This window comes from Heteronotia binoei, chromosome 17 (genome assembly GCF_032191835.1).
Source record: "Heteronotia binoei isolate CCM8104 ecotype False Entrance Well chromosome 17, APGP_CSIRO_Hbin_v1, whole genome shotgun sequence".
NCBI lineage: Eukaryota > Metazoa > Chordata > Lepidosauria > Squamata > Gekkonidae > Heteronotia > Heteronotia binoei.
The window spans coordinates 40,238,535-40,265,544 of NC_083239.1; the positions used below are offsets into that span (position 1 = coordinate 40,238,535).

Sequence of the window (27,010 nt, forward strand, 5' to 3'; positions counted from 1 at the left end):
TCCAAAGCCTCGCTTCTACTGTAATCATGCCAGTTTCTTTCTTAATTAATGCATTCAGAATGCCCTTGGGTACCTGGAGAACTGTTCTTAAAATTTTTGATTGAATGCTCTCCAGTTTTTGGTAGTTTGTAGTGATGTTGATTGGGGCACCAGATGTTAGCTGGCAGAGGGATTTGGCCTTAAACAATCTAAGGGCCGCAATTATGCATTTACCCCCTTTGCCCTAGTAGAATTTTTGGATAGCCCCAGCACTCCTTTTGGCATTTGAGGTAATCATGTTTATATTGGTGGTTCTTCTTCCATTTGCTTGAAACATGACCCTCAGGTACTTAAAGGATGAAACTTGTTCAATGGGAATAGAATTTACCATATTTTTTGGACCATAAGACACACTTCCCCCCCAAAAAAAGTGGGGGAAAAAGTGTGTGCGTCTTATGGAGTGAAGGTACGTACCTTCCTGGGGGGGCGATCTGCTGCCTCTGCCTCCGATCCGGCGCTTCCCCGGCGCCTCCCTGCTTGGCTCCAACTTCTTCCAGCAAGCGCTGGGATCGCTCCACGTGGCCCCACTGCAAACCCTGCACTTCGCGAGCGCCGGCTGTGGAGGGAGCAGCGTGCTTCCTCCTTGCCTGTCTGCCTGGCCCCAGCTCTGATGCTTAAATCAAGCGCTGGGATCGCTCCCTCCGCCCTCCGAGAACTCCTGCACCGGCTTCTAGACAAGAACCAGCCCTGGGCATGGGGCCGCCAGCATGCTAAAGCCTTCCAGGATATCAAGGGCCTCCTGATGTCCAACTCCGTCCTTGCCCATTTCGACGAGACCCTGCCCTTGGTCCTTGCATGCGACGCATCCCCTTATGGCGTGGGGGCAGTTCTGGGCCACCGACTCCCTGATGGGACTGAAGTCCCTATCGCGTATTACTCGCGGACCCTCTCGTCGGCGGAGCGGAACTACGCCCAAATTGAAAAAGAAGGGTTGGCAGTCGTGGCCGGCGTAAAAAAATTTCATGATTACATCTACGGCCGGCCCTTTACCCTCTATACGGACCACAAACCCCTCTTGGGCCTCTTTGCATCAGACCGGCAGACCCCTCAGGTGTTGTCCCCACGGGTCCTCCGTTGGTCCATTTTTCTAGCCTTCTACACTTACACCCTAGTGCATTCCCCGGGCAAGGCAATGGGCCATGCTGACGCCCTGAGCCGCTTGCCCTTGCCTGACGTGGATCCCGATCCAGCCCCGGCTCATCAGATCCTACTGATGGACATGCTTCCAGACAGGCCATTGCTCGCCCGTGACGTTGCTGCCCGCTCTGCTCGTGATCCAGTCCTCTCCTGTGTCTTGGACTGGGTGGGGAGGGGGTGGCCCAAGGGCTCAACTGGGCCGGAATTTACTCCGTTTGCAGCCCAGAAAGATGAACTTTCCACCCACAAAGGCTGCCTACTATGGGGCAACAGAGTCGTCATCCCCAAACCCTTGCAAGACCAAGTGCTGAGAGCCCTGCATGAGGCACACCCAGGCATAGCCCGCATGAAGGCTCTCGCACGGAGCTATGTCTGGTGGCCCGGCCTCGATGCAGAAATTGAGGCTTGGGTTAAAAGGTGCCCGACGTGCCAGATGTCAAGGCCTGACCCCCCACGTGGCCCAGTGCAATCATGGGAATCCACCAAAACCCTCTGGTCAAGACTGCATATGGACTTTGCTGGCCACTTCCATGGGTGGACTCTACTCATACTAGTGGATTCATACTCCAAGTGGTTGGAGGTGGTCCAGGTGCCCTCGCCATCGTCGCAGGCAACCATCAGGGCTCTGAGGGCCATCTTTGCAACCCACGGTTTGCCGGAGACCATCGTCACCGACAACGGCATAGCATTCACGTCCGCAGTGTTCCAGGACTTCTTGGCCAAGAACCTCATCAGGCACATTCGCTCTGCCCCGTTTCATCCAGCCACCAACGGCTAGGCAGAGCAGATGGTGCGCACGGCAAAGGAGGCCTTGAACCGTCTGGGCCCCTCAGACTGGCCAAAAGACATGGCGTATTTCCTAATGGCCTACCGGACCACACCCACTGCCTCCACAGGTCGCAGTCCAGCAGAACTCCTCATGGGCCGCCGCATCAGCACCCTGCTGGACAAGCTGCACCCTGACCGAGCCCCAGACAGGCAATCGGCGCCGGAACACCTTAAAGCCCCCAGAGGGTTCTACCCAGGTGAGACAGTGTGGGCACGGAACTATGCCACCACTGGCCCCTCCTGGCTCCCTGGAAAGGTGGACCGCGTCACCGGACCGGTCTCCTATGCAGTGACCTTGGAGGGTGGACATCTCCTGAGGCGACACATCGACCAACTCCGAGGTCGCCTGCCTGCCGGGGAGCCAAGGTCAGAGGCTCCAGATCCAGACAATGTAAGTCCGCAAGAGCCTGACACAGAACAGGATTCCGTGGAGCCCGCTTCGGCCCAGCAGGAGGAGACCCCCGACCACGCAGCTGAACCCAGGTCTCCCGGGGCCGCCGTCCCAGATGTCTCCAGCTCTGCAGCCGCGGAACCACCAACTGAGTCGGAACGCCCAGTCCCCTCGGAGCTCTGACGCTCGACACGAGACCGCCGCCCTCCGGCATATCTCCAGGACTATGTCACCTGGTAGCGGGAACTATGGGGGGAGGGGTGTTGTGTCCTAGGCTCAAATGGGAGAACTGTTACTTTTGGAGGGAAGCCGAACAAGCCAGAGCTTGAACTCCACACCAGGGTTCCAGAGAAGGCCTAAGCGTGCCCAATCAGGGGAAGGATTGAAACATAAGTAGTCAATCAACATCCAGGCTCATACTGTACCCTGATAGGCCTTAGGCCCCTGTAAATAGCCAATCCGTGTAGATAGTTAAGGACCAATCAGAAGGGGGCAAGAATTGTATAAAGGAGCGGGAAGTTTGAACAGAGCTCAGTGTGTTGTGTGTGTGTTCCTGAAGTAAAGCTTGCTGAAATCACTCTCCGACACTGGTCTCTTACTGCGCCGACCCCAGTACATTACACATAGTATCATATTTAGGAGCCCTGTGGTGCAGAGTGGTAAAGCTGCGGTACTGCAGTCCAAACTCTCTGCTCATGACCTGAGTTCGATCCTGGCAGAAGCTGAGTTCAGGTAGCCAGCTCGAGGTTGACTCAGCCTTCCAACCTTCCGAGGTCGGTAAAAGGAGTACCCAGCTTGCTTTGCTGGGGGGCAAAATGTAGATGACTGGGGAAGGCAAGAGCAAAACACCCCATAAAAAAGTCTGCAATGAAAACGTGATGCGACATCACCCCAAAGTTGTAAACAACTGCTGCTTGCACAGGGGACTACTTTTTTTTTAAGGTTTCCTGGAGGGGGGGGGGATCAGCCTCCATGCCATCAAACGCTTCAGTGACTCCTTTCCACACCTGAGTCTCTATTACAGGGACAGGGCACTTTTCAATCGTGTGTACATATATTGGTCCGCAAGATGTTATTATTTTTTTTTTTTAAAAAATCAAATGTGTCCAGTATTTTTGTTGACACCATCCAGCAACCCTAAAATTCAAGAAATCACGTGATTTATTTTCTCTAAGTGTCCTCTCCCCACAAGGGGGTGGCAGGTCCCAGAGCTCAATACAAACAAGCTTGCTTTCTCTTGCATTGCCAGTCAGAGTTCAGGCTTTCCTCAGGATAACAGGGGGTTTCAACGTGCTGGCTTCTCAGAGGAGCACTTGGCTGTGAGGGGTAAGTGGATTTTTCTTGATATTAAACTTATTTGTAAGTAGGGCTGCCAAGTCTGACTCAAGAAATATCTGGGGACTTTGGGGATGGAGCCAGGAGACTTTGGGGGTGGCGTTATATCTTGCTTACCAGGAGCAAGGGTGTGGCAAGCACAATTGAACTCCAAGGGGAGTTCTAGCCACCACATTGGAAGGGACCACACTCCTTTTAAATGCCTTCCCTCCATTTGGAATAATGAAGGATAAGGGCACCTTTTTGGAGGCTCATAGAATTTGACCCCCTGGTCCAATAGTTTTGAAACTTGGGGGTTATTTTGAAGAGAGGCATAAGATGCTATGCTGAAAGTCTGGTGCCTCTACCTCAAAAAGCAACTCCCCTAGAGCCTCAGTTACCCGTGAATCAATTTGCCATTATACCCTATGGGAATTGTTTTCCATAGGGAATAACGGAGTGCCCAGCAGACATTTCCTCCCCTCCCCTGCTTTCTGATGACCCCGAAGCGGGGGAAGGGCCTCCAAACCAGGGGATCCCCTGCCCCGACCTGGAGATTGGCAGCCCTATTTGCAAGCCTTGTGGTATTTCAGCAGCTTCTACACCTAGCATGGGTATTCAAAAACTCTGTGAATCTCCTTTAAGGATTCTTTCAACAAAAAGACACACTGGGCCTGTTCAGAGGCACAGTTTAATCCAGGGGTGTCAAACTCATTTGTTAGGAGGGCTGGATCTGACAGAAATGGTACTTTGTGGGGCGGGGCCATGAGTGTCAGAAAATATGCCAGGAAGTGGAGATATAAACTTTATAACGGACACAGACAAATGCAATTAAAGATATTTTTTAAAACTTAAAACACAAACATGCTTAAAACTCTTCCAATGGTTTAAGTTGGAACGGTCGGGGACTAGTGGAATTTGGCAATGCCATTTTTAAAATAAAACATCACAAGGCTCTGACTCTGTGGAAACAATGAAATGGCATTGCAAACTTCTCCCCACCCGTCTACTCAGACTGGCAAAGCCTTTCCAGTATAATATCCCCTTTTGACTGTGGATTCCCACATTAGAGTACTCACTAGGTTAGGTCCATTCAAGAGAGATAAGCTGGCTGAAAGCATCAATCCTCCTTTGCAAGGACACAACACCAGGAAGCGTGAGTTTCAGCTAGCTGTAGGAAAGCTGAAAATGTAACCATCTCCACTCCATTTGAAACCATTGCAGAGTATAGACAAAGCTGCAAGGAAAATGTGGAATGGATATTAAAATCCACCCCATTGTTTCCCTTGCAGCAGCCAGCAAAGAAACGCAGGAAGAGCCTCAAAGGGGGCTTCAAACTGAGAGTCTCTGCCTGGAAGCTTCAAAGAGCTTGGGAGGAATGCAGGGGAGAGTTTGCTCCCCCTCCTTCCCAAAACTGGAAGTGAGGGGGAGCAAATCTCATGGGCCCTTCAAAGGAAGCTGCGCCAACTGTGTTGAAGCTGCTAAGGACCAGGCTCGGCTCGGCGACGGCGATACAGCATGACGCTGGCATGCAGCACTAGGGAGAGAGGGTGGCAGTGGGGGGGGGGCGAGGGAGAAGAGGGAGACAGGCAAACCAGCCATTTGCCATGGGCACCGGCGGGGGGGGGGGGAGGGGAGCCCAATCCGGTGCCACCCTAGGCAACCGCCTAGTTTGCCTAGTGAGTGAGCCGGCCCTGTTCTCGGCTCCGATCGCTTAGAGCTGAGAAAGAACAACACGCCCCCTGCCCAGCTCTCCAGTCCGAACCCAGAGAGGGCTGGGCAGGGGGATGCGCAGAGCATTCTTTCTCGGCTCTGAGTGATCGGAGCTGAAAAAAAAAAACACTTGTGAAAAGCGCACCGTCATGATGATGTCATTTCTGGGTGACATCGTCGCACCCTGCGCGCACTTCGGGCGCACACAAATGGAGCCCATGGGGGGGCGGCGGTGCAGTATTCATTCTGGGGTGGCAGAACCCCTAGAGCTGGGGCTGCTTCCTGTGCAAGTGCAGTTAGCCTGCCAGGAGGAGGCAGAGACATATCAACTTCTCCATTTAGGTGGGAAACAAGCAGAACAGCAGCAGTGCCTGAAACTCCACAAAGACTGAGTGAAGACTTATCAAGGTGAATGCAATTATGGGCTAGGTTGATAATCTAGAGGGTTATGCTGTGGTCACCTTTACATACCAGTTGGTGATAAAAGAGCCATTTTCTCATGGCTTTTTTTTTGTAGCAGGAGCTCCTTTGCATATTAGGCCACCCACCCCTGATGTAGCCAATCCTCCTGGAGCTTACAGTAGGCCCTGTACTAAGAGCACTGTGAGCTCTTGGAGGATTGGCTACATCAGGGGTGTGTGGCCTAATATGCAAAGGAGCTCCTGCTACAAAAAAAGCCCTGCATTTTCTCCAGGGGAACCGATTTCTCTGCTGTGGAGTTCAGCTGTATTTCCAGAAGATCTTTAATTTAATTTTATGTGATTTATATCCTGCCCTCTCTGCAAGGCAGGCTCAGGGTGCCTTACCAAGTCATGTAATAGCATGATAACATCAGAAGATAAGGGATTAAAAATCCAGGCATTTAAAATTCTATGCCTAAAAAATCAAAGTATAAATTTCCAGAATGGCAACACAAAGATAGAAACCTTCTGAGCAGTGTCGTGGAATGATTGAGTTACTAGCTGCCGGGCTGAGCTGACAGAAGGGGAGACTCAAATAGGGTTGCCAATCCCCAGGTGGGGGCAGGGGATCTCCCGGTTTGGAGACCCTCCCCCCGCTTCAGGGTAATCAGAAAGCGGGGGAGGGGAGGGAAATGTCTGCTGGGCACTCTGTTATTCCCTATGGAGATTTATTCCCATAGAAAATCATGGAGAATGGATTTGCGGATATCTGGGGCTCTGGGGGGGCTGTTTTTTGGGGTAGAGGCACCAAATTTTCAGTATAGCATCTAGTGCCTCTCCCCAAAATACCCCCCAAGTTTCAAAAAGATTGGACCAGGGGGTCCAATTCTATGAGCCCCAAAAGAAGGTGCCCGTATCCTTCATTATTTCCTATGGAAGGAAGGCATTGAAAAGGTGTGCGGTCCCTTTAAATGTGACGGCCAGAACTCCCTTTGGAGTTCAATTATGCTTGTTACAGCCTTGATCTTGGCTCCACCCCTAATGTCTCCTGGCTCCACCCCCAAAGTCTCCTGGCTCCACCCCCAAAGTCCCCAGATATTTCTTGAATTGGACTTGGCAACCCTAGACTCAAAGATAGAAATTTGCATGCCCACTGCCTCAACTGAAAATCCGGTGGAACAGCTGCATTTTACAGGCCTTGCAGAATTGCAGTGGAATCTGCAAGGTTCTGATCTGAAATGAGAGCTTATTCCACCAGATAGGCTTCCCAATCCCCCGGTCCCACCAAGGAACCCCCAGTTTTCCAGGCTCCAAGAGCACACTGTTCCGGCCTGGTTCAGCCATGTCTGCTGTCCCCATGGGGTGTGGTGGCGGGGAAAGCACGGGTGGGGGGCACAGGGTAGGTGCCGGCCTGGCATGCCCAAGGCCCTAGCATTGGGCCTACCTGGTCCCCGGGCAGGTGAAAGGTGGTGGGAAAGAAAGGCAGCCTCCAAGTGGTGGAGAGGTGCCTCACTGCCCCCTTCACCTGCCTGGGTCCTGGGCAGATGAAAGAGGTGGCACGTGGTAGCAATGTGTGTACTCCCGTGCGGGGGGTGGGAGTCTTGCCAGGAGCTTCCTTCTTTTTCAAATATAGAAGTAAAACTCTGCAAAAGGTGAGGAGCAAATTTTTAAATGTAGAAGCATTTTGAAAGATGTGAGTTTGTAGAAGGCAGATTCAGTGCCTAGTAGATCTGGAGCAAAGCTGAACAGAGAAAGGGCCTTTCTCTCACTCTTTCCTCCCCATCTTTTCCCTACCATTCTTTCTCTGTCCCTCTCTCTTTTTTCTTTCATTTTGTTTGTCTACCTTCCTTCCTGCCACCCATGGGTGGCACTGGGGTTTTTGCCTCCCCAGGCCGCTGCCCCACCCATGCCCCTGTTCCTGCCCCCCATGGGGGGGTCTTTAAATGGGGGGGGAGGCAAGGCTGTTTCTGCCACCTCCCTGCTATGTGGAGAAGGAGCAGAAGCAATTAATCTGCCTTCCCCCTCCCATTTAGGGGAGGATGGTGGCTCAGTGGTAGAGCATCTGCTTGGGAAGCAGAAGGTCCCAGGTTCAATCCCTGGCATCTCCAACTAAAAAGGGTCCAGGCAAGTAGGCGTGAAAAATCTCAGCTTGAGACCCTGGAGAGCCACTGCCAGTCTGAGTAGACGATACTGATTTTGATGGGCCATGGGAGGTCTGATTCAGTAGACGGCAGCTTTGTATGTTCATTTAAAGGCCCCCCACTGATCAGCTGATCGATGGGGTATTTAAATAGTGAGGAGGCTGGTGACTGTGGTGCTACCACTTTCGTCTGCCTGGTTGGAGCGGGCGAAAGAGGTGGTGTGGCACTTTTGCCTCACTCTGAGGCTGCCTTTCAGGAGGCAACCTCAGAATGAGGTCTCACCGCCTCTTCCATCTGCCCGAGATGGGTGGGCAGAAGAGGCACAAGGCATTGGGCAGTGTGTGGGGAAGGGGGCCTCGTAGTGCCCCGTAGGCCAGGTGGTGCCCCAGGCAGTCCCCTAAATGACTTACTCTCATGCACTGGCCATACTGCCACCTACACATTCATTACCCCCTCCCAAATATTTTTCTAGGGCCTCATTGTAGGGTCCTCATACAATGGGCTTTACTGCTAGTCTCTAATAGGTCTAGTGAGAACAGAGGAGAAGGAAGTGTAATTGCTCCAGGTTTGGTGCTTTGTTGCATATTTATTTTTCAGGTCAGCCGAGTCCTCAAGAAGAGCCATGGGTGGGAAAAGTTCGACACCAGCGGGTAGCAGTGAACCTGAAGAGAGCTCTGCCGGGAAAGAAGGAAACCTCTCAGATCTAACTGTGTCAGGAAAAACCACACTTGACATTGCCATCACAGGAGTATCAGGTGCTGGTAAATCATCCCTTGTCAATGCCCTGCGAGGGATATCAGATTATGAGGAGGAGGCAGCCAAAATAGATGTAATAGAAAAAACAGCAGAGCCAAAGGGTTACCCACACCCCACCTTTCCATATGTAAAAATATGGGACCTACCAGGAATTGGGACACCTAATTTTAAAGCTGAGGACTACCTAGAGAGGGTAAATTACAGCAAATATGATTTCTTCATAATTGTTGCTTCAAATCGCTTCACTGTCTATGACATCCAGCTGTCCCATGCAATTCAGAAAATGAAGAAGCAGTTCTACTACACGTGGTCCAAGATGGACATTCACATTACGAATGAAAAAACGAAACCAGACTTCAGTGAGGAAGAAACCCTTCAACAAGTCAGGACATATTGTTTTGATAATTTTGCGAACGCTGGTATTTATACTCCACACATTTTCCTCATCTCCAATTGGTACCGAGATAAATACGATTTCCCCTTCCTGCAAAGGACCTTAGAGAATGAAATTGAGGCTCTGAGGAGACGTATCTTAAGAACAACTGACAAGTATGTTGGGTTTAATCAATTCTGATTTTCTTTGTACATGAACAAAAAGTATGTCTAAAAATGCAGATCTGGTTCAGGCGCAGTGGAGGGGCCAGGCAACTACATAGATTAGAATTATTTTTGTACCTTCAACCCAATTTAAAAAGATGCATACATTTATTTATTTATTTGTTTGTTTATTTATTTCCTTAAATTTCTATCCCGCCCTCTCCACAAGCGAACTCAGGGCAGCTAACAGACATATATATTTACAATTTAAAACCAATAAAATACAATCACAATTAAAACATAGTTTTAAACATACGTAGTTTTAAACATAAAACATACATAATTTTCAACGTAAGTATAAGCATATTATGACAACCAAATATATCATATATATTTAGTATATATAAATGCACTAAATGAATTGAAATCCCACTCCCATATGGCAAAATAAATGTACTGTGTACTTTTCTTTTCCCTCACCAGGGTTTAAAGCCCTTGAGAAACGTGATTTCTGATTGGTGAATTGACCATGGGTGGAGAGAACAGTTATGACTCTGTTTCCCAGGGTGTGGCTCCACTCCCCCTGGGCCTATGTTTTTGGGTCAAAATTGACTTACCACTAGAGGTCCAGCAGCAGAATCACATCTCTTTTCAATGCAGAAAACTGATCAACAAACGTTCAACGTTATCTTTTGATGCATTTCGGCATTATTCAGAACATGTCAACCATTGCAGGATCTCTGTAGACCATAAATCCATAAAACCTATTATATTTTGAAGGTCACCTGGTGATTGCATTGGATTGTTCTTTCAATAAGATCCCTGTTCTGGCGTTTTTTCTGATAACAGCTGATGGCTGCTGTTATTGCTAGATTTATTGCTGGTTGTCACTATTGACATCTGTCCTGCTCCACAGCTGTTACTTCTGATGGTTGCCTGTTCCTCGGTTTTTAAGGATAACATTTTCTTTTAAGTTTTTAAAACTATCTATAAGCAGCCTTGAGAACTCACTTAATAGGCAGATGAGAGTAAGAACTTCCTAAAACAGGGGTGTCAAATGCCCAGCCCGCGGGCGAGAAGTGGCCTTCCCAGGGCCTTGATCAGGCCCACGGAGCTCTTTTCTCCCCTCTCCTCCCCCTCCTGTCCTAAAACTTCCTAAATTAATTGCACATTTCTTTTTGTTTCTTAGATCAACCAAACCATCCAAACAAAGTAGAATCCTTTTCAGCTTCCTTGAAAAAACCTTAAAAATTGACCTTGCAATACTGAGGGATGCTCTGAAGGACAGAAAGCTTGAAGAGGTGGCTGAGGAAATTAATAAACAATTGGATGGACTGAAAAACGTCAAGCTTGACATTGCCATCACAGGAGTGTCGGGTGCTGGTAAATCATCCCTTGTCAATGCCCTGCGGGGCATGACCGATTACGAAGAAGGTGCAGCTGGGTCTGGAATAATACAAACAACTATGAACCGTCACAACTATCCTCATCCCTTATTTCCGAATGTAACCATATGGGATCTACCAGGGATTGGGACACCTGAATTTAAACCAAAAGATTACCTAGAGAAGGTCAATTTTAACCAGTATGATTTTTTCATGATTGTCAGCTCGGAACGTTTCACTGAAAATGATGTCCTCCTGGCCCATGAAATTAGGAAAATGAAGAAGAAATTTTACTTTGTGCGCTCCAAAATGGATGTTAGTATGGCTGCTGAAATTAGGGACCCAAACTTCGATGAAGATAAATCTCTTCAGAAGATACGAAAATATTGCTGTGATAACCTGACTAAGGTAGGAGAATCTAATCCAAGGGTTTTCCTCATCTCCAGATATAATTTAAATATGTATGATTTCCCAGATCTGCAAGAAGCCTTGGAAAATGACCTGGATGATCTCAAGAGACACGCCTTAATTTTGGCTATGCCACTTTTCTCAAGAAAAATCCTCAAAAAGAAAATGGCTGCAATGGAGGCCCTTATATGGAAACTCGCTATTGTGTCCTGTGCTATCGGGGTGATTCCTGTCCCAGGACTTGCTTTGTTCTGTGATCTTAGCATCTTGGTAGGTGCGCTGATCCATTTCTACAAAGCCTTTGGCTTGGATGAAGAGTCCCTCCGCAGAGTTGCCAAGGTGTTTGGCAAAGATTACCAAGTGCTGAAATGTGCAATTAAAAATTCTCCAATGTCCAGTGAGATTTCAAAAAAAATTGTAGTTGAACGCTTGAGCCAGTCGTTTCTGTGGGCAAATCTGAGAATAATTGAACTGGCCTTGGATTTCGTACCAGTATTGGGCTCTCTGTCTGGAGGAGCTATTTCCTTCGTCACCACATTCTACATGCTGAGGAGCTTCTTGAAGGACATTGTGGAAGATGCAGTGAGTGTTCAGGCAAAAGCAATTGAGCCTTGACCATCACGATGTCCTGGCTCAAAGACCCAAGACACCAACTGGGAAAGAGAAGCCCAAATGCAAAATGTGTGGAATTATTCACTGGACCAGAACTCAATAACAAGTGCAAAAGGCAACTGGATTTGAATTTCAGATCAGAAGCTTATTTTTCTTTTAATTGATTCCTAAGTTAATTGAGCTTTTCAATATAAAATTACAGATATAGAGAAAGATAGATAGATAGATAGATAGATAGATAGATAGATAGATAGATAGATAGATAGATAGATAGATAGATAGATAGATAGTTCTAGATTAGGAGCCTCTTTTCCCTATCCCTGCTTGTCCAAAGAGCCAGTCTGGGCTCTGAAGAATGCCAGGCAAGGCGCAATTCAGATAAGGATTTCCTTCAAACCTCCTCACCCCCCCCCCCCCAAATGCACACTATCGTATGTTCTTGTGACCTTACTTTGCTTGCTTTGCACAGCAGCCCTTAGTCTTCAACAAGGCTTTTTCAGTAGATAATCTGTAGGTAGCAGGCCCATGGCAAGTGTATCCGATTTTGTCTTTTATTTGATTTCTGTACCAGGGTTTGCATTTCATGAATAAATCTAATTTCTTATTCAAATAAAGTGTGTATTGTTCTGATTTCAAGGGAGGGGATTCAACTTAAGACCCTCTCCTGCCCCACATTAACATCTGGGTTCTCTCAGCCAAGAAACGCTTTCGTGCCCTTTAGGGTGGGGGGTGATTGAAGACTCAAATTTCACAGGGTAGATTCTCAGTGAGATCTCTTCCCAGTAATCTATGTAGGTCTGGCTGTTCTGTAGCTCACTACGTAAAGCTGAAGTTCTGAGATACCCATCAGATCCCATCTCACAAATTAATCCATGACATGTTGGGGAATGGATTATTTGAAGAACCCCGCGGACATGAAAATGTTCCCACTAATTTAACTGGGAGCAGACAGTAGCCAGTTTGGTGTAGTGGTTAAATGCATGGACTCTTATCTGGGAGAACCGAGTTTGATTCCCCACTCCCCCACTTGCAGCTGCTGGAGTGGCCTTGGGTCAGCCATAGCTCTCACAGAGCTGTCCTTGAAAGGGTAGCTTCTGGGAGAGCCCTCTCAGCCCCACCCACCTCACAGGGTGTCTGTTGGGAAGGAGGAAGGCAAAGGAGATTGTAAACTGCTCTGAGATTCTGAGATTCAGAGTGTCGGGCAGGGTATAAATCATCACCATCATTATCTTCTTCCTCTTCTTCTTCTTCTTCCTCTTCCTCCTCCTCTTCTGGCTTGTGATTTCCTGGATGCTCCTAGATTACTCTTAGCTTCCTCCTTAAAGAACAATTGCTACTGTTATTAGTATTTGTAGAATCAAGAACTATTAGTATTTATCATTAGTATTTGTGTCATCCTCATCCTCATCTATCAATCTTCTTCTACATTTGTAGTCCGCCTCTCTCACCAAAACTCAAGACGACGGATTACAAAATACTATGAATTCAGGCAACAGCACATATCTCTGGTTTAAAAAAATATCAGTGCAGTGGGCTAGAACTGAAGAGCTGAAAAACAATGCATTTAAATAATAATAATAAAAACACCCTGTCTAATGCACAACCCCAAACCAAACAAAAAACACAGTAGATTTGGGCAAAGGACTACGTAAGGCAACACAACTGTATAAGGGTAGACCTGGATGATATATGTGACATCAGCCAGGTCAGGAGTCTGAGGTTGTCAGGTCTCCTCTGGCCACTGGCAGGGGATGGGGGAGTAGGGTTGCCAGATCCAGGTTGGGAAACTCCTGGAGATTTGGGAATGGAGCCTGGGGAGGAAAGGGACCTCAGTGGGGTACAATGTCATACAGCCTACCCTCCAAAGCATCCATTTTCTCCTGTAGAACTAATCTTTTTTGTCTGGAGATGAGGTGTAATTCCAGGGGATCCCCAGGTCCCACCTGGAGGCTAGCATCCCTACGAATCTCCCAACCCCCTTCAATGTCTCATGTACCTTAAAACCCCCTTGGCCATTTGTTATGGCTCAGATTGTTGTGAGGGGGGACAACAGGATTCCATCTTCCCTTCTGTGCTGTTTTCCCTTGAATAAAGGGCTGTGAGGGGCCTGTTTGTCCCTTCCTCAGACTCCATGATTGCTGATCACATGATCCCAGGACACGTGGAGTCAGAAGAAGGGACAAGCTAGGGGCCTCATGGCCACTTCCGCTAGGGGAAACAGCCTGAAAAAAACCCTCTGGTTTCCCATGGAAGGGGGAATGGCAGTTTCAGGGTGCTAGGGCAAAGAGGATGCAGGGAAAACTTCTGGGTTGACATGACTCCATTCTGCAGTGGGAAGAAACACAGAACATCTTTGCTGTGCGGATTGTGCCGAATTTGCCTGTTTTCTCTGCCAAAACTGAGGGCTAATCCAAAATAGGTACCCACCCATAGAAGCTTTTAAATAAAATTAAAGACACTGAGAGATACCATATCCTTCCTTATCTTAGATCACTCACATGGTTATGCCTCCCCCGCCGTGTTACAACCTTTTGTTCATGGGGAACCAACTGTGTCTGCAGCAGCAATCTTGCCTGCCTGTCTTTTGTACTTATACAATCCATCAGTGTGTATGTGTGTTTATATGTATAATGTCTACCTCTGCTCTTTGAACAGCAGCCCACAAGGAAAACTTCAGCCCTTCTAAGTAGCCAGCATAACTATTAGTGGACTGAATAGCACAGTAAATCCAAAAAAAAAGGGGAACTGTAACATTGTAAAGAGCAATTAAGTTTCTCAATCTAGAAGCCAGAGACAGCCAATCTTTTGGGGCCTTTTTGAACCTTTAGCGTTCTGATGCAGTGGCAGCTGCAGCCACAAAATGGCTGCCACAGATGGTGAGGCCAGCTACAAAATGGAACTACACAGGGCTTTTCTTGTAGCAGGAACTCCTTTGCATATTATTCTACATTCCCTGCTGTAATCAATCCACCAAGCGCTTACAGGGCTTTTCTTAAATGGCCTACTGTAAACTCTTGGAGGATTGGCTACATCAGAGGCGTGTGGCCTAATATGCAAAGGTGTTCCTGCTACAAAAAAAGCCCTGGAACCACATACACAGCGGAAGCCCAAGTGCAGTGGAGAAGAGGGGTAATTAAAATATACTGGGGGAAGAGGAATGAGAGAGAATACAACAAACACTTTAGTGTAGGGTTGCCAAGTCCAATTTAAGAAATATCTGGGGACTTTGGGGGTGGAGCCAGGAGACTTTGGGGGTGGAGCCAGGAGACATTAGGGGTGGAGCCAAGATCAAGGCTGTGAGAAGCATCATTGAACTCCAAAGGGAGTTCTGGTCATCACATTTAATGGGACAGCACACCTTTTCAATGCCTTCATTCCATAGGAAATAATGGATAGGGGCACCTTCTTTGGGGGCTCATTGAATTGGACCCCCTGGTCCAATCTTTTTGAAACTTGAGGGGTATTTTGGGGAGAGCCACTAGATGCTATACCAAAACTTAGTGCCTCTACCTCAAACAACAGCGCCCCCAGAGCCCCAGATACCCACGGATCAATTCTCCATGATTTTCTATGGGAATAAATCTCCATAGGGAATAACAGAGTTCCCAGCAGACATTTCCCTCCCCTCCCCCCGCTTTCTGACGACCCTGAAGCAGGGGGAGGGCCTCCAAACCGGGGGATCCCCTGCCCCCACCTGCCCACCTGGGGATTGGCAACCCTACTTTAGTGGCAACTGCCACTAAGACTTTATTTGATTCTGCACAGCACGTGGTGCCACCTAGGGCTCTTTTTCTAGCAGGAGATCCTCTGCACAGTAGGCCATGCTCCCTGAATGTAACCAATCCTTTTGGAGCTTACAGTAGACCCTCTTGGAGGATTGGCTACATCAAGGAGCGTGGCCTAATATGCAGAGGACCTCCTGCTGGAAAAAGAGCCCTGGTGCCTCTTTTTCTGGCACCCACCAAGTGTTTTTTTTAAGGAAGGAAGTGGATAGGGAGGGGCTTTTGCCCAGCAAGGCTTCTGATTGACTACTAGAGATTTGATTGACAATGCAGATTTTTTAAAATGTTGTTTGGTAGCAGCTGTCACAACAGCACAAGGATCTGTAGCAATCATTTTGTGGCAATTTGTGGCAATCATTTTGTGGATGGCTCTGCCTCCCGTGGCAGCCATTTTGTGGCAACCATTTTGTTGCTGCACTCACCATGCTGTGTCCCATATATGCCTGCAGGCTCAAAAAGGTTGGAGGGCCCTGACAGAGCAGACCGGATCTTTAGAAGCCCTGTTGGGTAAGAGGCCTACCTGGTCTTCCAGGAAGACTACTGTAAAGTACAAAATGCTCTAATTCAGGGGTGACCAACGGTAGCTCTCCAGATGTTTTTTGCCTACAATTCCCATCAGCCCCAGCCATCAGCCATGCTGGTTGGGGCTGATGGGAGTTGTAGGCAAAAAACATCTGGAGAGCTACCGTTGGCCACCCCTGCAAAGACACACCATGCTTCTGGGAGGTACAAAAGTCCTATCACATACAATACAAAGTCCTTGCACTGTTCTCCAACAAGGACTTTGAAATGTGTAGACAGGCCCTAAGGATGGGCAGGCAACCCAAAATAAGAGATAGTTGCAGATAAAATTGATATTAACGGGACAGCCAGAGGCAGGGCTTTTTTGGTAGATAAAGCCCAGCAGGAACTCATTTGCATATTAGGCCACACCCTCTGATGGAGCCATTGTTCCACATAGGGCTTTTCCGTAGAAAAAGCCCAGCAGGAATTCATTTGCATATTGGGCCACACCCCCTGGCACTAAGCTAGCCGGAACTGTGCATAGGCTGTTGTAGGTGAGGTTCAAGCTTTGGGGACTCAGGCAGTAATCTGTTATCATTATTGCAATAGTGTCCACTTTCCATCTACTGAAAGTTGGGGGACGTTATTGGCTGTGAACTGGTTGCCAACAGGGTGGACAACACAGCAAGGAAAGCAACCTGGCCTTCAATTGTACCTTAACCTTCATTTGGTCTGCAGACATCAGCAGGAACAGCTTCCTTGGTGGCAGAAAGAGCAAGGTCTCCAGCTCATGGCTGCAGACCAAGCTGCTGCTCATGAACACAGGAATAGGATGCTGTGGCCAAAGCTGGACACCCTCCCCAGCTACTTCCTGTCCTCTGTTAGGTTGAAAAAGTCTCACACTCGACACCTGCAGCACTTTTGCATGGAGGCAATCAGGTCATTGAAAGGCCAAAGAACCTCAAATGCAGAAATGTCACTTCACAGACTTCAACTTCCCCAATGTGTTATGAGAATCTCCGCCCTGAGCCTGTTCTATGGGAAGGTTGGGCTAAAAATCGAATAAAATAAAATAAAACTATCATGGTGTATGAACAATCATCCCTGGCAGTTGCCAGAGAACCTGATTTTGTTCCAGTGGGTGGTGAAGGAAGCATGCAGCTCCATTAGAGTTGCTTATAAAATATATCTGCACTTCCAAGGAGAGAAGGGACAATATGGGAATTTGCAATGGGAAGTGGGTCATCGGTGAAATAAGGGAAACTGGGGCCATGCCGAAGGAGGCCATTAAGGGTTTCACAATTTAGGATTATTGCCACATGCAGCCCCTGCATGACATGCAGAAATTCATACAATTTCTTTCTTGTGCAGCTGAATAGATGGTAAAAAAGTGCTGTTGCATTTCCTCTTCTTTTACGGTCTTTCAGAGTGCAGTTCTTAGCCGAGTTGCATCCTTCCAGCCACTGAGTTCACAAACAGAAAAGAGCCGGTGTGCATCTGGGAGGCATAAAACTCTTTTTGTGCATGTGAAAGGCCATGTGCGGCCTCCCAGCAAGCACGAGCACTTTGTAATGTGTACATGGAGTAGGGTTGCCAGGTCTGACTCAAGAAATATCTGGGGACTTTGGGGGTGGAGCCAGGAGCAAAGTTGTGACAAACAAACATGATTGAACTCTGAAGTGAGTTCTGGCCATCACATTTAAAGGGACTTAAATTTAACCCTTTGGAGTTCAATCATGCTTGTCACAACCTTGCTTCTGGCTCCACCTCCAAAGTCTCCTGGCTCCACCCCCAAAGTCTCCTGGCTTCTCCCCCAAAGCCCCCGGATATTTATTGAATTGGACTTGGCAACCCTACATTGGTGGCAGAGTGCTTGTAAGCAAGCGAGTGGGGGGAGGGGGAGTGGGCAACAGGAGAGGTCTGTGGTCAGTGACGGTGGGCCCTGACAGCTGCTGTGCCTCAGGATATGCTGACGCCAGCCCTACAGGCCAATCATGCTAATATAAACCACAGGTGGAGAATAAACCACTGGTGAGGATAGAAATGGTGAGATGTGAGGATTCAATATATTCCGCTGTGATACTTTGACCGAGATAGATAATGGAGTGGCATTTGGTATCCAAACTGGAGATTAGGTCCTTTAGAGTTCGATTTCATCGTCTAGTCTCCAGTTGTCTACTCCCACGTTAAAAATATTTTTTTTGTGTTGAGAAAAGGCAGAGTACAGGATTGTATGGAGATGTAGGTCTTAGGAAAACCAGGAAGGGAGTTTAGAAGCGATGATGGATTTCTCCATATATCTTTTTTAGGTTCACAATTTGGACCTGGACAATAGTGTATGGGGAAGAGCAGGGCAGGCCCAGCCACTAGGCAAACTAGGCAATTGCCTAGGACATCAGCCTTCTGGGGGCACCAAACTGGGCACTCCCCATATGTGACTTGGTGACATTAGCAGTGTGGGGTGTGTGTGTATGTATGTGCCAGAAGCTAGCCTTGCCTAGGTCGCAGGACAGTCTAGGGCCAGCCCTGGGGAAGAGGAATTAATTCTGGCCCCACTCGTATAGTCTGTATGGCACCCTCCCAGACAAATAGCCTGGGAGAAGTTCAGATCCTATGAAGCTACCTTATTCCTGAATAAGACTCTTAGTCGCTGTTCCCTCTAAGCTGAATTAGTGTGAGGTTAGCTCACTGTTTCTTAGTCTCCGGCTCACATATTTTTGTCTTAGCTCAGAAAAAATGGCCCCAGAGCACACTAATTTAGGCAGCAGCCAAATCACTGGCTCACAACTTTAATGCCAGTAGTTCATGAAGAGACATTTTTGCTTACAAGATGCAGCTCAGAGGGAACATTGCTCTTAGTCCATCAAAGTCAATATTGGGTGAGGTCAGACGTTCATAAAATCCCACTACGAGCATGAGTGGAGTCCGGAAGCATGTCGGATTTTAAGCGGTTGTCCAAACGTCAGCATCTGCAAATGGTGGTTAGCTCGTTCGAGTCCCGCGTTGAGACGACTGGGGTGCAGACTAATTTGATACTGCTTTAAATCAGGAACAAAATCCTTCTGACGGTTCCTGAGCGGAGTTTCTCTCTTTGAACGCTCCATCGTTGGTGACTCGTCGGAAGCGCACCACCGCTTCCCTCCCAAAGCCCCTGCAAGTGATATCACTGCACCAGTGAATGAGCGAGCGAATGATGGCTCGATAAATCATTTACCCGCCCTTATGTCCGGAAACAAAAATAGCTTTTGAAAGTAGATGTGAACTAGATGTGAACTGATTTGAATTCCTGGGTTCTTTTCTGCATGCGTAGTGCTCGTGCTGGAAAAGTAGTGCCAACGGACTAGCAAAACTTTAGTGATCTAACCCATTTAAAAGCGACACGCTGCAGATAGCGAGCATTACTGCGCCTGCGCTAATGCAGATTGACGTCTCATGAAACGAGGTCCGGTAGAGCAATCTGATCGACCAGCGATGGGACCCACATGGGATAGAACGGGAGCCTGGCTGTTGTCTGATTGGAAAATTGGTTGTGCGGATTATAATGCAGGCGCGTTGCAGATGGATTTAATGGTGAGTGTGACCGCACCCATTGTCTATTCAGGCTGGAGTAGCTCTCCAGGGTCTCAGACAGAGGTCTTTCACATTACCTACTACCTGAACCCATTTAACGGGAGAAGATGGGGGTTGTACTTGGGACCTTCTGTATGCTATGCTATGCTGATACTCTACCCCTGAGCAATGACCCCTCCCACACAAATGACATGGGGCCAGCAATGAATGTCCTTTCCCCACATCACACACATCACAGCTAGAATTTTAAGCTTTAAGGAAAGCAGGGGGACTCAATCATAGATTTGTTCCCAGCATGTCTGGTTTGGCCCTCAGACCTTGGGTCTGATGCAAACCACTGCACTTTTCCAAAAAGAAGATTAAAAGGGAAAACTTCAGCTCTTCACCTTTAGCCTGGATTTCTTCCTGCCTTTTTCCTCACCTTGGAATCTGGGTAAACAGCCAACTTGGTCAATAAGTTTTTATCAGATGTGTCTAGTGTTTTTGTTGAAACCAACAGGCGACCCTAAATTCAAGAAATCACGTGATTTATTTTCTCTAAATCCCATCACCCCACAGTAGGATGTCAGCCAGGTCCTAGAGCTCAAAAGGCTTGCTTTCTCTTTCCCTAGGGGAGCCCCAATCCGGTGCCGCCCTAGTTTCTATTTGTAATCCCAACAGAAAAGTCTCTGCAACTTTCTTAAAATCATATCCCAAAATTTTAGATATTTCTTGTTGTATCATCTGCCAAAACTTTTTCGCTTTTCCACAAGTCCACCACATATGATAAAAAGAACCTTCATGTTTCTTACATTTCCAACATCTATCAGAGTGGGTGACATCCTCGTAATAACACATTATATAGTTAAAATGATAATTTCAAAACAAGAAATACAAGAAATAGCACAAACCCAATCAGAGACATCTGTAACATAACTAAAAGATAGCTAAAATCCTGGAGCCAGTAACATTTTAAATCCATCTAATATGAAGGTGAAGGGAGGGGAGAAAGGCGGAGATAGGAGAGGAAGCCAATTTAAGATGGTGAATTGTCATTATAAACACCCTGGGGCTAAAAAACGCATTTCGTGCAGTCTTTTGCACATAGACCTAGCTAGGAATGGGCAGTGTTAAAGAAGCCAAAGAGAGTTGGGAGTGTGGTGTAATGGTTATGAAGCCATAACAAGGGCGACCTGGTTTTGGTTCCACTTCAGCCATAAGCTGACTGGATGACCTTGAATGAGAGAGAGGACCAGTGTCAAAAAAATGTAGTAAGGCTAAAAGGAGGAGGGGAGAATGAAGTGACAACCCCTGAGTGGCTTGTAGGCAAGCAGGGGTAAAAATTCAGAATTGGTTGGACAGTGAACCCTGTTAGTCAGTAATGCCACCCTATGGCAAATAGAGGTGAGAGGGGAAACTCACTGTTTGGAATTCCCAGAAAAATAAATATGTTATCTCTGTTTTCCCAGTTTCTTTATGGGCTTTCATCTGCTCCATAAAATACAGGACGACTTATGACATTTGTGTCAGCATCAAAATAGAAGGATCTTAAAAGTTGTTCATAACTCTGTGGAGGAGCTATTTGTCCGTCAGAACAAAGTTTCCAGAAGGTAAGAGAAACAATTTGGGTTGCGGCTTGCATTGAGAAGACTGAAAAGAAAATGTGGTTCTTGGGTCATTTCAACTTTCTGTTTTTATAAAGCAATCTTTTTAAAATAAAAATTATATATATATATATATATATATATGAAATATGCAGGAATTATAATGGGTGCAAAACATTTAAAAACAAGGTGTACAATATGCTCTCCCTGTTTTCGCTATCAAGGGAGTTTAAATGAGGCAAAGAATCAGTTGCCAGGTCCAATTCAAGAAATATCTGGTGATAAAAGAGCCATTTTCTCATGGCTTTTTTTTTTGTAGCAGGAGCTCCTTTGCATATTATGCCACACACCCCTGATGTAGCCAATCCTCCTGGAGCTTAGAGTTAGGGTGGCCAGACCGTCCCGGGTGCCCGGGAATGTCCCGGTTCTGGCCCCCTATTCCCGCCTCCCGGGCTGGCTATACCGAGACCATTTAGAGGTCCCGGTTTAGCCAGCCCCGGAGGCGGTGGGCCGCGGGCGCCGGCGGGGAAGGCGGCGAGTGAGGGAGGGAGCGTCCCTGCGCGTGCGCAGGGCCCCTGCACACGCGCAGGGACGCTCCCTCCCACACTCGCCGCCTTCCCCGCCCGCGCGCGGGGCCCGGCGGTGGTGGCGGAGGCCTCTCCGCGGCCTCCGCTGGTCGCTGGAAGCCCTCCAGAGACTCTGGAGGGCCTCCAGCGACCAGCGGAGGCCGCGGAGAGGCCGCGGAGCAGCCGGTGCTGGTCCCGGAAGGCCTTCCAGAGACTCTGGAGGGCCTTCCGGGACCAGCGCCGACAAGCGAAGGGCTCTCCGCGGCCTCCGCTGGTCGCTGGAGGCCCTCAAGAGACTCTGGAGGGCCTCCAGCGACCAGCGGAGGCCGCGGAGAGGCCGCGGAGCAGCCGGCGCTAGACCCGGAAGGCCTTCCAGAGACTCTGGAGGGCCTTCCGGGACCAGCGCCGACCAGCGAAGGCCTCTCCGCGGCCTCCGCTGGTCTCTGGAGGGTCTCCAGCAACCAGCGGAGGCCGCGGAGAGGCCGCGGAGCAGCCGGCGCTGGTCCCGGAAGGCCTTCCAGAGACTCTGGAGGGCCTTCCGGGACCAGCGCCGACCAGCGAAGGCCTCTCTGCGGCCTCCGCTGGTCGCTGGAGGCGCTCCAGAGGCTCTGGAGGGTCTCCAGCGACCAGCGGAGGCCGCGGAGAGGCCGTGGAGAGGCCGCGGAGAGGCCGCGGAGAGGCTGCGGAGAGGCCGCGGAGCAGCCGGCGCTGGTCTTGGAAGGCCTTCCAGAGACTCTGGAGGGCCTTCCGGGACCAGCGCCGACCAGCGAAGGCCTCTCCGCGGCCTCCGCTGGTCGCTGGAGGCCCTCCAGAGACTCTGGAGGGCCTCCAGCGACCAGCGGAGGCCGCGGAGATGCCGCAGAGCAGCCGGCGCTGGTCCCGGAAGGCCTTCCAGAGACTCTGGAGGGCCTTCCGGGACCAGCGCCGACCAGCGAAGGCCTCTCCGCGGCCTCCGCTGGTCGCTGGAGGGTCTCCAGCGACCAGCGGAGGACGCGGAGAGGCCACGGAGCAACTGGCGCTGGTCCCGGAAGGCCTTCCAGAGACTCTGGAGGGCCTTCCGGGACCAGCGCCGACCAGCGAAGGCCTCTCCGCGGCCTCCGCTGGTCGCTGGAGGCCCTCCAGAGACCAGCGGAGGCCACGGAGAGGCCGCGGAGCAGCCGGCGCTGGTCCCGGAATGCCTTCCAGAGACTCTGGAGGGCCTTCCGGGACCAGCGCCGACCAGCGAAGGCCTCTCCGCGGCCTCCGCTGGTCGCTGGAGGCCCTCCAGAGACTCTGGAGGGCCTCCAGCGACCAGCGGAGGCCGCGGAGATGCCGCGGAGCAGCCGGCGCTGGTCCCGGAAGGCCTTCCAGAGACTCTGGAGGGCCTTCCGGGACCAGCGCCGACCAGCGGAGGCCGCGGAGAGGCCGCGGAGCAGCCGGCGCTGGTCCCGGAAGGCCTTCCAGAGACTCTGGAGGGCCTTCCGGGACCAGCGCCGACCAGCGAAGGCCTCTCCGTGGCCTCCGCTGGTCGCTGGAGGCCCTCCAGAGACTCTGGAGGGCCTCCAGCGACCAGCGGAGGCCGGGGAGAGGCCGCAGAGCAGCCGGCGCTGGTCCCGGAAGGCCTTCCAGAGACTCTGGAGGGCCTTCCGGGACCAGCGCCGACCAGCGAAGTCCTCTCCGCGTCCTCCGCTGGTCGCTGGAGGCCCTCCAGAGACTCTGGAGGGCCTCCAGCGACCAGCGGAGGCCGCAGAGAGGCCGAGCAGCAGCCGGTGCTGGTCCCGGAAGGCCTTCCAGAGACTCTGGAGGGCCTCCAGCGACCAGCGCCGACCCGCGGAGGCCGCGGAGAGGTCGGCGCTGGTCGTTGGAGGTCCTCCAGAGACCAGCGGAGGCCCTCCCCGGGCTCCGCAGCCGCCGCCGGCCTCGCCAGCAGCACCAGCCGCCGGGAGGAGAGGCCGTCACCCCGCCCTGGAAGAAGGTAAGCAGGGAGGGTGGGGGCCGAAAGCGGGGGGGCTGGCGGGAGGGGGCGGTCTTCCTTCCCTCCCCCCTCCCTTCCTTTCTTCCTTCCTTCCCTTCCTTCCTTCCTTCCCTCCCTCCTCCCTCCCTTCCTTCTTTCCCTCCTCCCTTCCTTCCTTCCCTCTTCCCTTCCTTCCTTTCTTCCTTCCTTCCTTCCCTCCCTTCCTTCCCTCCCTCTTTTCCTTCCTTCCTTCCTTCCTTCCTTCTTCCCTTCCCTCCCTCCTCCCTTCCTTCCCTCCCTCCCTCCCTCCTCCCTCCCTCCCTTCCTTCCTTCCTTCCCTCCCTTCCCTCCCTCCTTCTTTCCTTCCTTCCTTCCTTCCTTCCTTCCTTCCTTCCTTCCTTCCTTCCTTCCTTCCTTCCTTCCTTCCTTCCCTCCCTCGCTCCCTCCCTCCTTATGTTCTTATGTCACACAGAGTGTTGGAGTGGATGGGCCACTGGCCTGATCCAACAGGGCTTCTCTTATGTTCTTATGTGACGCAGAGTGTTGGAGTGGATGGGCCACTGGCCTGATCCAACAGGGCTTCTCTTATGTGACGCAGAGTGTTGGACTGGATGGGCCACTGGCCTGATCCAACAGGGCTTCTCTTATGTTCTTATGTGACGCAGAGTGTTGGACTGGATGGGCCACTGGCCTGATCCAACAGGGCTTCTCTTATGTTCTTATGTGACGCAGAGTGTTGGACTGGATGGGCCACTGGCCTGATCCAACAGGGCTTCTCTTATGTTCTTATGTGATGCAGAGTGTTGGACTGGATGGGCCACTGGCCTGATCCAACAGGGCTTCTGTTATGTTCTTATGTGACGCAGAGTGTTGGAGTGGATGGGCCACTGGCCTGATCCAACAGGGCTTCTCTTATGTTCTTATGTGACGCAGAGTGTTGGACTGGATGGGCCACTGGCCTGATCCAACAGGGCTTCTCTTATGTTCTTATGTGACGCAGAGTGTTGGACTGGATGGGCCACTGGCCTGATCCAACAGGGCTTCTCTTATGTTCTTATGTGACGCAGAGTGTTGGACTGGATGGGCCACTGGCCTGATCCAACAGGGCTTCTGTTATGTTCTTATGTGACGCAGAGTGTTGGACTGGATGGGCCACTGGCCTGATCCAACAGGGCTTCTGTTATGTTCTTATGTGACGCAGAGTGTTGGACTGGATGGGCCATTGGCCTGATCCAACATGGCTTCTCTTATGTTCTTATGTGACAATACTTTGGTGGACCCAAGCACTGATTCAGTGTAAGGGAGCTTTGTGTTTGTGACTGGAGTGGACAATACTGACTTTGGTGGACCCAAGCACTGATTCAGTGTAAGGGAGCTTTGTGTTTGTGTCTTCTGGTGCAATTTTGTTCTCAGATCCTGTATTTACTTCATCAGTATATGGGATAAGGCACTTTCTCAACTGTGCTGCATAATGCAGCCTATTTATTTTGTCCTGTTTGCTCTGTTGGCTCTATCTGCGCCACCTTCATCACTTTCGGGGTGTGGATCCCCCAGTGGGGTGGTCTCCCGACTCCCTCCGCCGACTGTTTCTGATAGCCCTGCGCCCCCTTTTTCATTTGATATGTGTCCCGTGCGGGTGCCACCCTCCCGCCGGGAGATGCCGCAAAATGAGCCCCCTTGAGGCTTATGGCGGCAGGGCTCGGGGGAAGCGAGCTAGACTGCTGTTCTTTTGAGGGGTTATAGAGTGTTTCGAGCCCGTCCCTGTGGCATCGGTCCCATCGTTGTGGGGCCCAGGGGGCCGGCGCAGCGGCCCGCTGAAGCAGCCTGTCGGTCACTTCCGGGTTCCTGTCCTGCATCTCGACCTGTGTTATTAGTGACAGGCTGCTTCGGCGTGCCGCTGCTCCGGCCCCCTGGGTCCCACAATGATGGGACCGATGCCACAGGGACGGGCTTGAAACACTCTATAACCCCTCAAAAGAACAGCAGTCTAGCTCGCTTCCCCCGAGCCCTGCCGCCATAAGCCTCAAGGGGGCTCATTTTGCGGCATCTCCCGGCGGGAGGGTGGCACCCGCACGGGACACATATCAAATGAAAGAGGGGGCGCAGGGCTATCAGAAACAGTCGGCGGAGGGAGTCGGGAGACCACCCCACTGGGGGATCCACACCCCGAAAGTGATGAAGGTGGCGCAGATAGAGCCAACAGAGCAAACAGGACAAAATAAATAGGCTGCATTATGCAGCACAGTTGAGAAAGTGCCTTATCCCATATACTGATGAAGTATATACAGGATTTGAGAACAAAATTGTTTCCGGCGGTGATATTTGGGGGATTTTTGGGGACGTCACAGGAAGTGCTGTGAAGTCACTTCCTGTTTCCGGCAGTGGCATTTGTGGGAAATGATGTCATTCGGGGGAAGTGATGTCACAGGAAGTGACGTCACTTCCCGTTTCCGGCAGGTGACGCGGGGATATGATGTCACTGGAAGTGGTGTCACTTCCTGTTTCCGGCGGTGGCATGACATCACCGGAAGTGACGTCACCGGAAGTGACGTCACTTCCTGTTTCCGGCGGCGCGCGCACTTCGCACGCGCACCCCTGCCTCCCCCCTTCCCCCCCCAAGGTGTCCCTGGCTGGCCTTCAGACATTATGGTCACTCTACTTACAGTAGGCCCTGTACTAAGAGCACTGTGAGCTCTGGGAGGATTGGCTACATCAGGGGTGTGTGGCCTAATATGCAAAGGAGCTCCTGCTACAAAAAAAAGCCTGCATTTTCTCCAGGGGAACTGATTCTCTGCTGTGGAGTTCAGCTGTAATTCCAGAAGATCTTTAATTTAATTTTATGTGATTTATATCCTGCCCTCTTTCTGCAAGGCAGGCTCAGGGTGCCTTACCAAGTCATGTAATAGCTTGATAACATCAGAAGATAAGGGATTAAAAATCCAGGCATTTAAAATACTATGCCTAAAAAATCAAAGTATAAGTTTCCAGAATGGCAACACAAAGATAGAAACCTTCTGAGCAGTGTCGTGAATGATTGAGTTACTAGCTGCTGGGCTGAGCTGACAGAAGGGGAGACTCAAAGAGAGAAATTTGCATGCCCACTGCCTCAACTGAAAATCCGGTGGAACAGCTGCATTTTACAGGCCTTGCAGAATTGCAGTAGATTCTGCAAGGTCCTGATCTGAAATGGGAGCTTATTCCACCAGGTAGGCTTCCCAATCCTCTGGTCCCCACCAAGGAACCCCCAGTTTTCCAGGCTCCATGAGCCACACTGTGCAGGCCTGGTTCAGCCATGTCTGCTGTCCCCATGGACAGGGGTGTGGTGGCGGGGCAAGCACGGGTGGGGGGCACAGGGTAGGTGCCGGCCTGGCATGCCGAAGGCCCTAGCATTGGGCCTACCTGGTTCCTGG

At 50.2% G+C, this 27,010-nt stretch overlaps 1 protein-coding gene across 1 annotated transcript in view; it reads left to right on the top strand.

The window, feature by feature from the left end:
* The window catches only part of LOC132585835 (uncharacterized), a 30,178-nt gene extending 17,902 nt beyond the window's left edge, over positions 1-12,276 (top strand). The window contains exons 5-6 of the mRNA XM_060257711.1: positions 8,562-9,269; positions 10,447-12,276. Of these exons, the coding sequence (XP_060113694.1) occupies positions 8,562-9,269; positions 10,447-11,665 (1,927 nt within the window). The 3' untranslated portion in view covers positions 11,666-12,276. The remainder of the gene's footprint in view (positions 1-8,561; positions 9,270-10,446) is intronic.
* The last annotated feature ends 14,734 nt before the right edge of the window (positions 12,277-27,010 follow it).